At 39.4% G+C, this 16,680-nt stretch overlaps 2 protein-coding genes across 3 annotated transcripts in view; both read right to left on the bottom strand.

The window, feature by feature from the left end:
* LOC122058546 (protein SUPPRESSOR OF QUENCHING 1, chloroplastic) overlaps positions 1–12,890 on the bottom strand; it is a 36,792-nt gene extending 23,902 nt beyond the window's left edge. Inside the window, exons 1-8 of one of the 2 annotated variants that reach the window (XM_042621191.1) lie at positions 12,334–12,890; positions 10,357–10,457; positions 10,190–10,246; positions 9,961–10,055; positions 6,196–6,295; positions 5,561–5,619; positions 5,087–5,220; positions 4,597–4,738 (exon numbers count right to left, since the gene is read on the bottom strand). In XM_042621191.1, the coding sequence (XP_042477125.1) occupies positions 4,597–4,738; positions 5,087–5,220; positions 5,561–5,619; positions 6,196–6,295; positions 9,961–10,055; positions 10,190–10,246; positions 10,357–10,457; positions 12,334–12,736 (1,091 nt within the window). In that variant the 5' untranslated portion in view covers positions 12,737–12,890. The remainder of the gene's footprint in view (positions 1–4,596; positions 4,739–5,086; positions 5,221–5,560; positions 5,620–6,195; positions 6,296–9,960; positions 10,056–10,189; positions 10,247–10,356; positions 10,458–12,333) is intronic. The other variant, XM_042621190.1, reaches the window with a different exon arrangement.
* A 2,446-nt stretch (positions 12,891–15,336) lies between these two features.
* LOC122072196 lies at positions 15,337–16,406 on the bottom strand. Its single transcript, XM_042636765.1, has 3 exons — positions 16,265–16,406; positions 16,036–16,179; positions 15,337–15,956 (listed from the first exon to the last, which is right to left on the bottom strand). The coding sequence occupies exons 1-3, from the start codon at positions 16,379–16,381 to the stop codon at positions 15,498–15,500; spliced, it is 720 nt and encodes a 239-aa protein (XP_042492699.1). The 5' UTR covers positions 16,382–16,406; the 3' UTR covers positions 15,337–15,497.
* Positions 16,407–16,680: the final 274 nt, after the last annotated feature.

Below are 16,680 nucleotides of genomic sequence, written 5' to 3'. Positions count from 1 at the left end.
GGAAGGAGATCGTTGTTGCAGTCTGGCGATCTCGGTACCAAGATTATGGGTTGTGGGTTACTCGCACGATGGATCTCCGTACTCTCGCTGCCCAATCGCTGGACATGAAGGAGCTTAAGAGCTTAAGAGCGCTGGATTTATCAGAAAGAAATCAGAGTAGCAGAAGAAAGATGAATTTCTTGGTTTCCAGTTTCCTCCGCAAAAGCAAAACCATTTCTCCTCTTCAGTCTCTCTCTCTCTCTCTCTCTCTCTCTCTCTCTCTCTCTCCTATTTTTCCGTGGTGTTCTCTTTTGCGTTTCTACAGTTAGAAGAAGAAGAAGAAGAAGAAGAAGAAGAAGAAGAAGACAGAGGGTGAAGAAGAAGAAGAAGAAGAAGAGTGAAGAAGAAGAGAGGAGGAAACGGGTTGGGTTGGAATCTCGGTCTGGTCGTGGTGCCGACGGCTAGGAGCGGTAGATCCGCTGCCCAGAAATCCCATGCTTTTTTCTTTTCTTTTTTTAAATGCAGCCCAGGTGGAAAGGGAGGATTGAGGAGGGAGAGTGAGTGAGATAGAGGAAGGAAAGGCTCTGGGTAACAGAGGGTGAAGAAGAAGAAGAAGAAGAAGAAGACAGAGGGTGAAGAAGAAGAAGAAGAGTGAAGAAGAAGAGAGGAGGAAACGGGTTGGGTTGGAATCTCGGTCTGGTTCACAACAAAAAAACCCGGTTTTGGTAACCTCAACCAACCCTCTTAATCCTGACCGTTGGTGATGCACCATCCACGTGTCGCACTCTGCACCTAGCAAAACATGGAACAACAGACGATTAGCACAACAGACGATTTTTATCCGAATAGTTAGGGCATCATTATGGGTGCGGGGAATAAGGTTAGTAGAAAGTGGCAAGGCAAGACTATGAATGGGAGAGGGAAGATGAGACAAGAAAACAAAATTATCAATAGGATACACAACCATAGATTTTTTAGTGCAAGAATGTGTACCTTTCCTTTGAGCAATTGGCAAGTCATCAGGCGGAGAAGGAGGAGGAGCTTCACCAGAGAAAGACGGCAGTGGAGGAAGTGAATCTTCTGGAGTATTGGTTTCTCCACTCGGTTGTCCAACCTTCTTCTTGCGTTGATAAACCTGTAGAGGAGGTGAGTCACTGGCATTGGGCACATCAGGGAAGGGTATGAGAGATGGAATGGGTGGAGGAGATGGAGAAATCCACTCCATACCAGACTGGGACACCTGAGGAGAAAAGAATGATGTGCCTTCAAAGAATGTCACATCGGCACTAACAAAGTTCCTCTGAGTAATGGGGTCATAGCACTTATACCTTTTCTGAGTACGTGAATAACCCAAAAAAAATGCACTTGGTAGACCTAAGAGACAGTTTATCTACTTGTACATGCAAATTATGAACAAAACACACACAGCCAAAGACTCGAGGAAGAACAGAAAAACTTGGCAAAGTAAGGAACATAATAGAAAAGGGGACCTATCTGAAAGCACTGAAGATGACATGCGATTAATCAAGTGACATGCTGTTAAAACCCCATCACACCAAAAATGCTTAGGAACATGAATATGAATCATAATAGCATGGGCTACCTTGAGTAGATGCCGGTTCTTGTGCTCTGCTACCCCATTTTGCTATGGTGTATGGGTGCAATTAGTTTGGTGTATCATCCCACGGTTGGCATAAAAATCAGAAATATCATTTTGAGCATATTCTAAAATATTATCAGAATGAAAAATCTTAATCAAAATGTCAAACTGAGTTTTTTTTTCATTACAGAATTGCTGAAACACAGATAAAAATTCAAATCTGTCCTTTAACATGTAAAGCCATGTAAGGCAAGAATGATCATCCACAAAAGTCACAAAATAACGAAAACCAAATCTATTACTAACTCTGCAAGGACTTTATACATTAGAATGGATTAAGGAAAATAAAAACAGACTACGAGACATAGAGCGAGATGGGAAGGACACACGGTGATGTTTTCCCAACTCACAAGCCTCACATTCTAACCTAATCACAGACTTAAAACAAGGAAATAAAAGTTTCAACCTAACTAAAGATAAATGTCCTAAACGACAGTGCCATTGGAAAGGAGTCACATCCCCAACAGCAGTAACAGCAGCAGAAGAAGTAGGAAAACCACAGTTGAGATTATATAAACCATTTTTTTCACGCCCTCCACCAATCGTCTTCGTTTGAAGATCCTGAAAAACACAGTAAGAGGGAAAGAAGGTTACTGAGCAATTTAATGAGCTAGTTAACTGGCTCACAGAAAGAAGACTTAATGGGAATTGTGGAACATGTAGCATAGAGGATAAATTCAGTGAGGATGTGGGTGATACAGTACCATGGCCGAGAACCGATGTGGAAGCACCGTTGGCAAGAATAACAAATATAGAACTGGTACTAGAAAAAAAGGTTTTAAAAAGCGATGACTTACCAGTCATATGGGCAGAAGCACCTAAATCAATGATCTAGAGGGTAAAGGTAGTGGTAAGAAGGGCTGAGGTACATGCATGAGCTAAGGTGGCAGTGGATGTAGACCCACCATTGGATGTATTAGAGGATGCCTCGAGAGTGTGCAAGCGCCGGAGCAACTAATTGATGTCATCGCACAGACTGATAAATGAATCTCCTGATGAATGGCTCAGTTTAGTATCAATGGAAGACCCTGTGTCAGTACCATCATCTGACACTGCATGATTGGCTAACTGGGTGGCCCACTCGGGCTTGCCATGCTTTGCCCAACAAGTCTCGACAGTATGGTCAGGCTTTCCACAGTAAGTGCACTGGCGAAATGCACGATCAGACGACTGTCCACTAGAACCTCGACGAGCCAACCCACGTCCTCCCCCACGATAGCAACCACATCCACGGTTGGCAAGGAAGGCAGAATTGTCTTTGAAAAACTGATCAGGTTTTGTTGATGAAGTAATACGTTGCAGTCGCGAATAAGTATCATTCAGAGTAGGAACAGTATCGCCTATGAGTAGATGGCCCTTCATTGCTTTCAAATCATTATTCAAACCAGCCAAGAATTTGGAAATAAAGAACTCATTATGTTGAGCTTTTAATTTGTCAATGTTAGTGGTCAAGGGTTGGAAAATATTGAGTTCTTCAACTATTTCCCTGAAAGCACTATAATACTCTGGAAGAGTTCTGTCAGACTGGCGAAACTGGAATAGTTTCTCATAAATATCATAGATACGAGTTATGTTCTTCTCCTGAGAGTAAGTTTCTTTCAAATCGTTCCATGCTCCTTTTGCAGTAGAGTAAAACATGACATTGGCAGCAACATTTGGTTCCATACTATTCCATAACCAAATTAAAATCAAGGCATTCTCGTTCATCCATTCATTATAACCTTTGTCAGATGCTAGAGGAGGATCAGAAGTAGTATATTGAAGTTTATCCTTGGCCATAAGGTAAACCTTCATAGACTAAGCCCATAGTAGGTAATTCGAACTTCCCTTGAGCTTGATAGAAGTAATTTGGACATTAACATTGTCCGAGGAAGATGTAGCAGTGGTAGTTTCGGTCTCAGCCATGAGGAACAAAAAAAATATAGAAAAGAAAGGATTGTTGATGTAAAGGCAAACAAAAAATCATCTATAAGCAAATCTTTATAGTACCATAGAATGGGGGATTCTATTACAAAGCCATATTATTAAGACTTATCTCTCCATAGTCATCACCAAACAAACAATCACCTGTAGGGTTTAGGGTTACATACCATGGTATAAAAAACCCTGTCAAAAATCAGTCTTCGATTGTCAGTTAATAATATGAGCAAAGGGACATTATCTAACACCCATGTGATTTAAGCCATAGCAAATGCAGCAGTAGGCGGCTACACACCAAAGAGGTTAGTGGAAGAATGAAGTCAACAGAGAGGAATGTATAAACCCTAGGCTTGATCACAGAGGCTCTGATACCATGTTACAATCCCAGAAACCTGTAATCAAAACAGAGAAATAGAGGAAAGAAGAGAAGAAGAAAAGAACAGAGAAGAGAGAGAGGTGCAATTGAAAGAGACTCCCAAAAGAGAGGAGTGACCTGCGATCATACCAGAATAGATTGATCGCAGGTTTTAGTCAATTACTTATATTAAAATAATGTTGAAAGTAAAAGACAATAGTACCCCCATTGCCCAAGTACAAGAAAAGCCACATCATAGAAATATGGGGGCCAATGGGACCCAAAATATCCTTAGCGGCCCCTATCGGTTTTAAAGTTTAGCGCTGGGCACTAAACTCAACACACATAAACCCATATGGTTGACTCAACATCTACTCATCAGTTTTATACAGTTTTTGAACAATAATGGAAGTATATGGGCTGCAGCCAAGTGAAAAAATCCCCACAACATGTAGCTCAAGCTTTCTTGGATCAGAAATTGTAATACCGAGCAGCAACTACCCATTATGGGCCTATCTAACCATGGGATGTTTGATCATAGAAAGGAAACTTATTTAAGACTTAAGAGAACCAAAGAAAGGACAAGAAAAGTTCCAAGAGGAAAAACAGGATGACACATTTATTACACAACTTACAAAGAACAATAAATTGGAAGAGGTATTTCTAGTAGTTCACATCTTACCCTTCAAATGAAAGAACCATTTCATTTCTTTCATTAGTAGAATACGAGTCCTCAGCTAAGCCACAATCTGTTTCCTCTTTTACAATAGCTGGAGAAGTTTGTAGCAAGGAATCAATACTCTCAGATCCCTGTATCTTCTCATCTGCAGTGGTTTTTCTTCATTAGACAGCATTGCACCAGAAAATAGGAAAATATTAATGACTACCCAACAAAATATCATTATCTGGCTATAGATGCACTAAAAAAAAGACTTCAAGAGTTCGCAAATGTCTTGACTAATCTAAGAGACATATAACAATCCACAGTCAATGTTGTAGAATGGTACACCATAACTGTAAGGAGGATATACATCACCATGTTGAACCACATTACAAATTAATGCTAAATAATTCTTAAGAAAAGTTCTTTAACAATTAGCATCGAGTAGAACAACAATCCACATTCTTCATGGATGCAAAGGACTTCATATTTTGTCTTGAGAGCTACATACTATGACAACCAGAACCACCAACACCACCATTGAGAATGTCATAAAGTGAGACATTTCCTATGTCCTTTCTGATAAGTGATGGACCAGCTTGTTTTAGAGTTTCTTCTGCTAATGTAGTTGTGACAGCAATACATCTGCAATCAGCATAAAATGGAAAACATTTATCAGGAGAAACATAATCGTTAAGTCTGAAGTCAAAGTCAGGGTAAAGAACTGAAGAGTTCATACCAATTTTTTGGATGATAAAAGTATCAGGGAAAAGAAAGGAATAAACTCAAGACTCAAGGATCAAGACTTTCACCCAACCCGTTATAGGAAAAGGAAGAGAACAAACCCAGAAAAGGATCAGATATTAATGCAACTCACCACCCACTTGATTTGCAACATAAAAACTTGAACAAGAATTCCACAAAGAAAAAACAACCCAGAAAAAGGTAATCTTATGGAAGAAAAAGTGCAGCAGCAAATTCTGACCTCATTTGTGCAGCTTTGGCAGCTTGAACTCCAGCTAACGCATCTTCAATTACAATACACTGAAAGAAAGTAGACATGTAATCCTTTATTTAATAAGAAATTTTCATATAAAGTATCTACTCAACTCATCCTTGTCTTATTTCAACTAGATGGGGCTTGCTACAGGAATCCTGTTTCACCATTCAAATCTATTTAGAGTCATATTTGTTGTTTCGAATTGACTAAAAACTTCCAACAAGATTCCACATCCACAGTAAAATTCATGAAAATATCCAATAAAAGTATGAAAGTAACCAATGAAAGTACAAAAATAAAGTATGAAAATATCAAAAAAAGTACGAAAGTATCCTGTGAAAGTACAGAAACGTCCAATATAAATACAAACATACATTGTTGATACTGATATAGAGTGATCCTATTGTAAGATTGGTACCTAGTTGTCTAGTTGGGTACTCGTCTTACATTACAGTCATTATAGGAAATTTTTTATGATAGAATCACAAACTTAACATAATTTCACTCACATACAAGTGCCCTTTCCAACCAAATTATTTCGGAAAAAAAAAAAAAAAAAACCCTCCATTGCCAGTTACAATTTATAATGCTTTCTGTGCATAACCTATCTGTCAGCATACCTCACTAGGGGGTATATTCAGGATTTCTGATGCAGCTAAGAAAATATCTGGAGCTGGCTTTAAATTCTCAAATGCATCTGCTGATACAATAGCATCGAAACTGATTCAAAAAGGAAAAAAAAAAAAAAGTCAACAGCATATCAGATCTAGTAAATGGTTGTAACAGTATAGAATTCAAAACCCAAATCTTAGGAAATATCAAGAGAAATATCCCATTTTAAACTTTTTCCAAGTATCCATTCTGTAACCAACCACTGAAGAAACAAATCAGTCCCATCATTCATAATATGCGGTAGGCTGTTCATTAAAACGTAATCTTAAATTTAGATGCTCTTTGGACATTGGGTGACTATTCTCCTAACCTGCCCCCAACCCAGAACGCAAGCACAAAATGCAATCAGTTCACCAATAAACAATGGTTTTGAAACCATATGCATTTTATTGGAGCTCATTGCCCTAGAAAAGCAAGCTAGCATCATCAAAGAGTGTATACTAAACAATAATTGCATTCAATTTCATGCAGGCGAAGTACAGAAAAGGGCTCATTTAAGTCAAACATTTTAGTCAAAATGAGGAGTGGGATGTGTAATACTTATAATGGGCTTATGGTCCAATAGCTTTTCGTTGTAATGCACTCCTTTTTACTGGCCTATAATGTGGGTAAGAAATTGAAATACAAGTTTTGTTTTATTGTAGGTGTTCTCGAGTCTAGTTCCTTTTTTCTTTAGCTTCTATTTTACATTTCCTATTGAAAGTAGGATTCCTTAAGTTTTCTATAGTCTCTATTTATGTCTCCTTACGGAATTACGAGCATCTAGGTCAATTTGAGTTTCTATTTTCCATTTTGTAGTCCAATATCACTATGGAGTTGAGCCTAGGGTTTTAAGTTTCTATTTTAGAGTGGTATTGCCGTATTGGTACTTTATAAATAAGCTTTCTGATGTAGATCAAGAAAGGTTTTCAGCACAAGTATTCATGCCGGAACAAAGCCCAAATCCTAGTTTAATGGTTTAAATAAGTAGCCTAATGGATTATACGGACCATGTGCTTAATATTTTATATTTTCTACTGTAATGGGCCTATTTTGAAAGCCCAAATATATGAAGGATAAGTGACTCATACGAATTCAACTAGTTTATATCAACAGGATAATTTCATTGTTAGTTGTGAAAGACCTTGAAAAAGTAAAGTCATTAAACATCTTGAAAAGAGTCCCAATGTAAGTCCTTGGAAATGTCTAGGCCATCAAGTCTAGGGGGAAGTCCCAATGAGATCTAGAACCCTCCCACTGCTCCATAAAAAAAAAGCTGCATGTAAGTATCTGAAATCAGAATTTGAATAAAATTGAGTTTATACAGTTCTTCTGTGAGACACAAAATTGCAATGAGATTCTGTTCTTGGTGAGATACCAGACTAAACTTTGGGTGAACTCTTCAAGTCATGTCCTTCTTCTATCTTTTTCTTTTAGATGGGTAAACTATTATAAGAGGGTGGGGGGGGAAGGTAACAGCCAGGAGACTCGAACTTGAGGCCTCCTGGTAAGTGGACTTTGTGCACCACAACCTCACCAACTACGCTAGGCAGTTGTTGCTTCCTTCTTCTATCTTATTTCCTCTATTCTGTCTCTACGCTTTTAAGTGAGTACATTCAGTTTGTTAACTTTGTTTCAATTCAGTTACTGATTGTTCCTGTGGGTTATCTTTGGAAACAGCCTCTCCTGCAAAGCAGGAGGTAATGCTGTGTACATGCACTGTGTTGCACCATTTTTATTTTTTTTTCTGTGGGTTGTCTGAGGACAACTTATTGTTGATCATTCGGGCATGACATAAACTGAGTTCATACTGATTTACTGCAGTCAAAACAGACCTATAATACCCCTGTTTTCAACAACTTTAAAATGTTCTGGACTTCTCTAATCAGCAGCATCTAGTCTATTTTGAGTTCTGAAATTTTCTCTTAAATCTGATCACTTTGGGTGTTGTGATCCTGTTATTTGGACTGGTTCTGAACTTATTAGAAGGTTAGACCTCCCTTACTTGAGTAATAATATCAGAACTTAAGAAACCAAATCCAGAGAACGAGAAAGGAGAGGAATAAGATGGAAGAAGTCGAGAGGTAGGACCATAGGAGAGAAGGCTATGCGATGAAATAGAATAGTTCCTATCACACCAACCAATGTTATTTATTCTGATTTGAAAAGGTTACATAGGAAATACAACTCTACTTTAGCTAAGCCTAAAAGTCTAATCACAATAGGGACCTAAAATCTAATTACAATAGGAAAGGTAAGAAACTAAACTACTTAGATAAAGACATAATCCCATAGTATAAAGGTCCATGGACACCCATTGATCTCCAACGAAGAAAAACACTCTTAACAACTTGCACACACAGCCTTTAGGGAACAATAGTTCTAGGAGTGAAACCATAAAATTTCCATTTCGTTTATCCCATGTGGATTCATGGATGGTGAGCGATGGATTTCTCTACATGCTAAGGTGGATTTCTTAGAAAACTAGGATGGATCCCTAAGGTTTTCATACATGAAGAAGAGGAAGGTTTGATGGACTATGTAGAAACAAGAAATCAAATTAGGATCTGAAAAGATATTGAACAGAAGAGCAGTGCTCTGTTTTCTTTGAATAAAACAATAGAATGAGAGATGTCCATATCACAGGCTATTACGTTGTTTAATAGTTAATCCCTAATCTGATCAGATAGCACTAAATAACCCATGAAGATATTACTAAAGGGGCAAAACAGTTAAACAGAAATAAAATATAAAAAGAACCTGAAAACGATAGCTAGCGTTGGGAAATTAAAAAAAAATTTTACAGGGGGAGAGGGAATATAAGCCCAAACAGAGGATGCAGATATGCTATTGCTGATCTGTATAATGTTCTGCTATATCCCTTACATTATTTTCTCTGGGGTGGATTCCCGAGGACTATCTGTCTTCTTCTTTAACTTACTCTTTTTTGCTTTCCGCTATCAACAGCAGCTATTTAAAAGGTCAGAAAACCTTGGTTCTTTTCCACTCAATTCTGGTTGATTTTATAAAAGTGCTCTGCAATTCCCTTGCTTTCAAAAATCTGTTCTACTAATCTACTGTTTTTTCTTCCTCAAGTTCTGATCTATGATCAATTCCAGGAATTTGTATTAGCCCTTCTTATCAGTTCTGAGTTCCTTCTTCCAGACTTAATATCATTTCTAGTAGTTTTGTTACTTCCCCTAGTCCCAAAATCCAAGCCTCACAAAAATTACAACCTGGTCTAATCGCACCAGCCTAGGAGACTGAGAAATCAGTCTTTCTTGTGGTACCCAAAGACCAGTTGACTAGAGTATCAGCCCTAATGGGTTTCAAATTTGAAAAAATATTCAAATTCTCCCTAAACACAAAGCTGCCGATCTGAAGACTCCTGGGTTTTCTGATAAATAACCCTTCTGTTTTGTTAATCCCTTCATCAACTCTTAATCTGATAAAGTCAGTTATCAAGTCCAAATTCAGTCCTAAACATAGTACAGATTAATTCCCCTAATTCAAATTAGGGAAGGGTTTTCCATTTCTGCATTACAATTGCAGCTAATCCTCTCAAGTAAAAATATCTATCACGATGAGCACAGGGTTGGGTTGAAGATCCTGTGGACAATAATACTTCTGAAGAAACATGTGAAAAATCATTAGGATCAACCTTAACACTGCATAATTTTTCAATAATTTTATACAAATTGAGATTCATAACAGCAAAAAAGTCCTTGGCGTACATTGACAAGGGTAAACCAGCAGCAGCCAAATTTGCATCAACCTTGATTCGGTCAGCACTAGATGCAACAGCAACTTTAAGGCCTTCACTTTTGCACTGGTGCATTGCAGCAGGGAAAAAAAAATAAGAGAATCACTAATTGCAGTAGTGGATAAATAGGTTTATTCCACCCAAAAAAAAACAGAAGAGATAAATAGGTTTATGATATTTAAGGCCATCAACCTCTTTACCTGCAAAATGAGTTCAAGAGCACCAGGAAATCCAATTCCAGAATTTGGTTTTGCATACTGCGAAAGAAATTTTGGGATCAAGGACAATTTGAGAACTGAAATGTAACACAATGTACACAATTTCCCCCTTTTAACATGTAAAAAAGTGGTCCAGCAAAATTGATCACCTTTTCCAGATATATTTCAAAAAACCTTTTTTTCGCTGCTTCAGGAATGAATCCACTAACTCCCTTCACAGAAGCAACACCTCCCAGAAAGTTCGCCTCACCTAATTTGTTGTCCCAAGGAAGAAAATGTAAGTCCATATGCCAGAAACTATAATTTAATGCCAACAATAACCAGAGTCTAATCCATCAATTGCATTTTTTCCCCTACGGAAGTGTAGCAAAGGTTGTGCATATTCTGAAAAAGAAAAAGGCCTAGCTGTCACTCACCTGACCAGAACTAATCCAATAAGGACATTTCCCACAAATGACTGCTATAATTAGGTTTCATAATCCAAATTCCAATCAAAATAACTTATCCACATCATCCCATTGCAGTTTCCTTCTGCATCTGTGGCTGTAAAGCATGACCAGCAAACTTATGGATTTATTCCGTAGCGGCCAGTCCTTAAGTCAGGCCCACTGCCCACTGCCCACTGCCCACTGCCCACTAACAACCTTTAGATCTACCAGTGTTAATATTGCAGGTGCTTATATTTCTGGTTTTTTGTTCGTATTTAATTTCTGTTGTTTTGGGATAGAAACGCATTTCTGTAGTAAAGGTCACAGGCATTAGAGTTGAATTACAGAAGCAGATCAGAAAAAGTGATGAAGGTTTGTATGATTGGAGAAAACTAATAGCCAGCAGGACGATGGAGTGACAGCTGAAGTTGCTGGCAGTGATGGGCGAAGGTGATAGTCATTAGTGATCAAATAAAGGGGCTTGAAAGATAACCAGCACAGACAATTAATCAGAAGGTAAGTACCAAGAAACACAAACTTCTCAACCATTACTTAACATAGCAAAACCACAAAACCATCTCAACCTTCATCAGATACCCTTGTTGCCCTTTATAAGACTTCCTATAAATCCAAAAATGGCTAGAAAATATCCAGCTAATAATTAGCTCCAAATTACATTCAAAACTCCCTTGAGTCTTCTTTATTAAGGCCCAATTGAGGAGAGAAACCAATGCCAACCAAATCCCCTATTAGAAAAGGAATATTGAGCTTACTGGAGAAATAAATTCTGTAAGGATTTGAAAGACCCTAGGAATCCATTTGGAATCCAAGACAGATGGTATTGACTGTCCTATAAGATGAATGGACTGCCTGGATGTGGACAAGATTAACATATTTATCTGGAAAATAACATCTTTATCACAAAGAGAAATACACAAGATACAGCACAGGCAATGATCTTCGGCTTTCGGGCTTTAAAAAGAGGGGTGGTAACTTTCTCATCAAAATTTGAATAATGATGAAATCATGTGATTGAAGGGTCCAATACATCAATATTATCTAATTTTTCCACACAAAATACCTTCCTTTCTCTGCTACACTGCTCTGATATATATCCAGACATGTCGACAAAAGGGCAATGCGGCACAAAATTTCAATTGCAGCAACTCAACTAGGCCTTTTCTCAACTAAATGGGGTTGGCTACATGAATCCTGTTTTGCCATCCAACCCTTCTTAAAGACATTATGGTTAAACCTAAGGCATCCATATCTTCGACCTACCCTAGTTCTTTTAGATCCTCCAATATGCAAACTATCACTCTTCCATGTCGGTGCATTCAATGGCCTCCCCCTAACCGGTTCAAACAACTCCCCTTCGACTTGTTACCCATCAGGTCAGCCTTAATCATCTCCTCTACTTTTTCCACTCATCCACCTTAAAAAAAAATGCAATGCAGCAAAGCTTTCCAATAGAGAGTTGATTGGCATCTAAATGTGCTATCAATTGCTACAATATGTGGACGTTATGGCACTATTCGCTGTCTAGAGAACTTAATGTTCTGTTTATAACTCAATACACTCATGGATTATGGCGATTAAATTATTAGTGACAGCCTTTGCATAATTGATTGATTGAAATCAACGTCGAGTAACAGCGACGGAAGAGATCATAGATAGTGAGATGTATATAGAGCGTACCCGTTCCCATGAATGGTACAAAATCCTCGGGCGTTACAGAGACGCCCATTTCAGCAAACACATCGACTGCGGCCATTCGAGAAGACTCTTCACTATTGCAGAGAACGCCATCCATATCGAAGAAGACAGCGGATACCTTGGTCCACTCATTTTCAGTTTCAGGGGTGTTTTTCTCTTCTAGTTTCAGACAAGCCGTGGTAGTCTTGATTCTGGTTCGGCAGGGAAGCACAGGAGTTCCTCTTCGCCATTGGAGGCGGGGGTTAAAACTCGATAGTGATCTGCAGGAGATGAAGAAACTAGATTGAAAGTGTGGGGAAAGTGGAGAGTGAATTAGGAAGGGAGTCGGAGGTGGTCTGCAGAGTGTGGAAGATGCGCTGTTCATGGGTGGGAGTGGCATCTTCATCGCCTCTTACAGACTTAACTCCTCTTAGTGGCGGGTAGTAGCTCTATTCAATATATCCACTTGGTGGTAACCCCATTGGATTAGCATGCGTTTACACCTCTACTTTCTTGGATGTCCTTTTCAGGATAGGGAAGAGTTCTTCCTGAAAATTCTGGTAATATTGGGATTTGGTAAGGATAAAGCACACAAATAGCATGGCTGTGCGAACATTTTCAAATCAGGGCAGGATGGTATTTTTACATTCTTTGTCTCTTCGCACAGGTAATTGATGCATAAATTAGGAATTGAATCTGGACCGTCCAACCATTCACACAATCCCTAATCTTGACAACCCACAGATGAATTCGGCTCCTCTATAGCACGGGGGTGAGCCATACATCGTCTAGCTCACCCCAGGATTGTGACATTTGGACTTTATTGCTTTTGCGATGTGGGTGGCTTAATCCTTAGGGAAAAAGATACATCAGCGATACACCATATCATATTCTGAATCAAATCCCTGAGAGATGGATGCAAAATTTTAAATAAAAGAATAGGGTTTGTGGCGTGGGAACTTCCTCCCTACCTTTGGCGTTCATCCCACAGTCTCTAGTAGGCTGTTGGCGTTCATCTCGCGATCTCTAATAGGTGCCGGTGACTTCTCCTTTCTTTGTGCGACCATCGTCTGGAACGTCCTCTTGCATTGTTCGACAGACAAACCCTTTTTTAGTTACTGAAACTCAATCTGGTGAAACCAAAATGGCATGAACTGGATGCTTATTTCAACCTCACAGTAGGAAGGTTTAATGGAATAAATTTCAGGGGGTTGGATTGCCTTGAATAAAGAGCTCACGCTCATGGTATAAGGAATAATGGAGGATGGGTGAGGGAGATCGAGTCCACGCAGTGAGGGACTACTAGATTGCCAATACAGAGCATGATATCAACATTGGTGAATAACTAGAAGGAAGTAAATACAGGTTTGCAGTGTTCTAAAACCCTTTTTTAATTTTTTTAAATATTGCATTGATCTGAAAGGGTTGTGATTATAAGAAAGTGATGATCGCATCTTCAAATATTGAATGAAAGTAAGAAAAAATGGGTTCGGCCATTGAAGGATTTTATAACACTACAGACCCATTACAAGCATAAGCATGGGGCTAAAGCTTTCTCTTGTCACAAATGTGGAAAGGCTTTTGCAGTGAGAGGATATTGAACTCATGAGAAGAACTGGGGTGGGGGAGGGGAGGGGAGGGGAGGGGAGGGGAGGGGCCTCTGGTTTTGGTTTAAATGAAGTATAGAACTTACCAGTTCCAGACGATGATCGCATCGAGAAAAGAGAAGTCGTCGGCGACCCATTAGAGACGGCGAGACCAACGCCGGCAGCTTATTGGGGACGGTGGGATGAACACCAAAGGTAGAGAGGTTCCCCCTATAGAAAAAACCCTATTTTTTATTTTAAAAATCTTGCATCGATCTGAAAAGTTGCAATTATGAAAAAGTGATACGGTGTATCACCAACATTTATGTTTCCCTAAGGATTAAGCCACCCACACCATAGGATCAATAAAATCCAGGTGTCACACTCCTGTGGTGAGCTGGACGATTTATGGCTCACCCCCGCGCTATAGAGGAGCCGAATCCCCCACGGATGGGTGACAAAAAGTTCTTTAAACCATCAACGTGAGTATGCTTGCATATATATCTGTATCTCTTACCCCTTCGTATGAAATGATGTTGTTATCACACTTAATTGGTGCACTCCTCTATATCATTTGTTAGACAAGATTTTCTGAGCAAATCGCATAAAAGAACACACCAATGAATTTTATCAATATAGCTTCATACATAAGAGGACAGTAAGGTTATTTTACGAGGAGGAAAGAGACATAAAAAAAAAAAAAAAAAAAAGGGCAATTGTACCATCCTGCTGGAACCTTATCCTTATTAATTATGGTGAAAACGACATTTTCATAAGATGGCTCTCTCTGCCTCAACTTTAACGGGGGGGAGAGAGAGAATATATTTGGAAGCAGATAAGCAGGTTGTGGAGTGGTTTGAATTTTGATTTCTCTCTCATCTGTGAAAAATGCAGGCCAAACATGAAACGGGGAGAGAGAGAGAGAAGATCTACTTCGAAGCTGGTTGTGGTTTGAAGTTGATCTCTCCCACACGCAGTGCCATATTTTTTAAAACAGAACCATAGTCCCCATGGTTCAACACAGGATAGGTCTTAATGTCTTATCCGGACCTGGAAATCCCAAACCAAGCTGAGTCATCAACTTTGAAATAGAAAAGCCCAATATGGGCCTGAAGTTTTGTGCAGACTTGGCTTGTTGTGGTCCAGAGTCCAGACTTCAGATTCAAGTACATCTTAATTCAGACTTTTCTACTGCTACACAAAAAACTGGAATTACAACAGGAGGTTACAGGGTAACAACGGTTCTTAGATTATCAGAGATGGATTTTGCAATTTATTAACACTCTCTGATCTTACCGATCGATCAAGCAAACAAGAACCAGGGTAGAGCTTCTCATATCCATGACTTCATGGCTCAGCTCTGGTGGTTTGGGGATGATTCACCTTAAGTTTCTTCCTAGGTTCGTCAACAACTGTGAGCTTTGAAAAAAATCCGGAAATCAAATGATTTCAAACTTCAAACAGTACTTACAGAAACGCTGGGATAAAGAAAAGGAAAGAAATGCGATCAAGCAAGGGGGAGAATGATTCTGTCCGTACACGACCAGATGGCCAGAAGCGTAAAGTGGATACATCTACCATTCATGTCGGTGGGGGATCAGGGAAAGAGCTGCCGGCGAACAAATTCGATAGAGCAACGGCAACCACCGAGACAGGAACAAGCCCCAGCAAGAAATATAGGAATCCCGTACGAAGCTTATTCGACATTACATCGGGAGAAGGGACTTTTTCTTCCGGAAAACCATACATATCATCGATAACGATCTTTACCACGGAATCCAAAATCTTCTTCGATCGGAGATCGACGATAGGGGAACTCGAGGCCTGAAACAAAGCTTCTCTGATGAAATCTACTGCTATTCCGACATCAATACTTCCGGTCTTTGGAGTGTCACAATCGACAGTTCCATTAAAGTCGACGATACTACCACTGCCGATTTCTTGGTTCTCTTCCACGATCGTAGACGACGGAGAGACTTCGAACGGATCGAATGTTACAGGTGAGACTGGAAATTCTGGATTCATCGAAAGCTTGAAGACCTGAGATGAAAAAATTATTAATCAGAGAAACGAATAAGGAATTGGCTGATAAAGAGAGAAAGAGTGTTGAAAAACTTACCTCCGAGAGTTGTTTGTTTTGATCAACAGAGGAGTTCACCAATACGGAATTAGGATCGGAATCGATCGAACTAGAAACCGATTTTCCAGGAGATTGATCTTCCGGAATAGCTGCAAACGATGAATCCAAGCATTTCTTGGAGATCTGCGAAGAGCAAAAATGAATTTGTTGATGGTAAGAAAAAAATGATGAAACGAACAGATTTGAAGGTCGATGGTAACGATCTCACCTTTAGAGGCTTTTTCAGTTGGTCGGAGGGGGACTTCGATGGAGCCTCCTTCACTCGCCGAAGTGCAGACTCTGCAGACCTTGGCAGTTCCTTCTGTGGAGTCTGGTTTCCCTTCATGTTTCTCTTTGAGCGGGAAACTTGACGTTCCGTGTGAAATATATATGGGGGTATATATATAGTTGGGTTTTGGAAGCGGTTCGAATTTGTACCACATTTTTTCCACGTCTAAGAGAAATGAATTAAAATGGACACACGGTTGCTATCGTTGCTTTTGGCCAACTCCGATCAGAATTGGGCCGAGATTGAGGCTGATCTCGATTCCGGTCGATCCACACACTAGATTTCTAAGGTCAGGGCTAGGGTGTCAAATTCAGGCCCAATCATTTAAAGTTCAAACCGGCTGGACCTATTATAAT

Source organism: Macadamia integrifolia, chromosome 2 (genome assembly GCF_013358625.1).
Source record: "Macadamia integrifolia cultivar HAES 741 chromosome 2, SCU_Mint_v3, whole genome shotgun sequence".
Lineage (NCBI taxonomy): Eukaryota > Viridiplantae > Streptophyta > Magnoliopsida > Proteales > Proteaceae > Macadamia > Macadamia integrifolia.
Note: the sequence above shows the minus strand (reverse complement) of the source record. Positions and strands in the feature narration are given on the sequence as shown.

Coding starts and splice junctions, on each gene's coding strand:
- LOC122072196 (XM_042636765.1), bottom strand. CDS start 16,381: ATGAAGGGAAACCAGACTCCACAGAAGGAACTGCCAAGGTCTGCAGAG. Junction 16,180..16,264: donor AACTGAAAAAGCCTCTAAAG/GTGAGATCGTTA, acceptor TGCTCTTCGCAG/ATCTCCAAGAAATGCTTGGA. Junction 15,957..16,035: donor AAAACAAACAACTCTCGGAG/GTAAGTTTTTCA, acceptor TTTTCATCTCAG/GTCTTCAAGCTTTCGATGAA.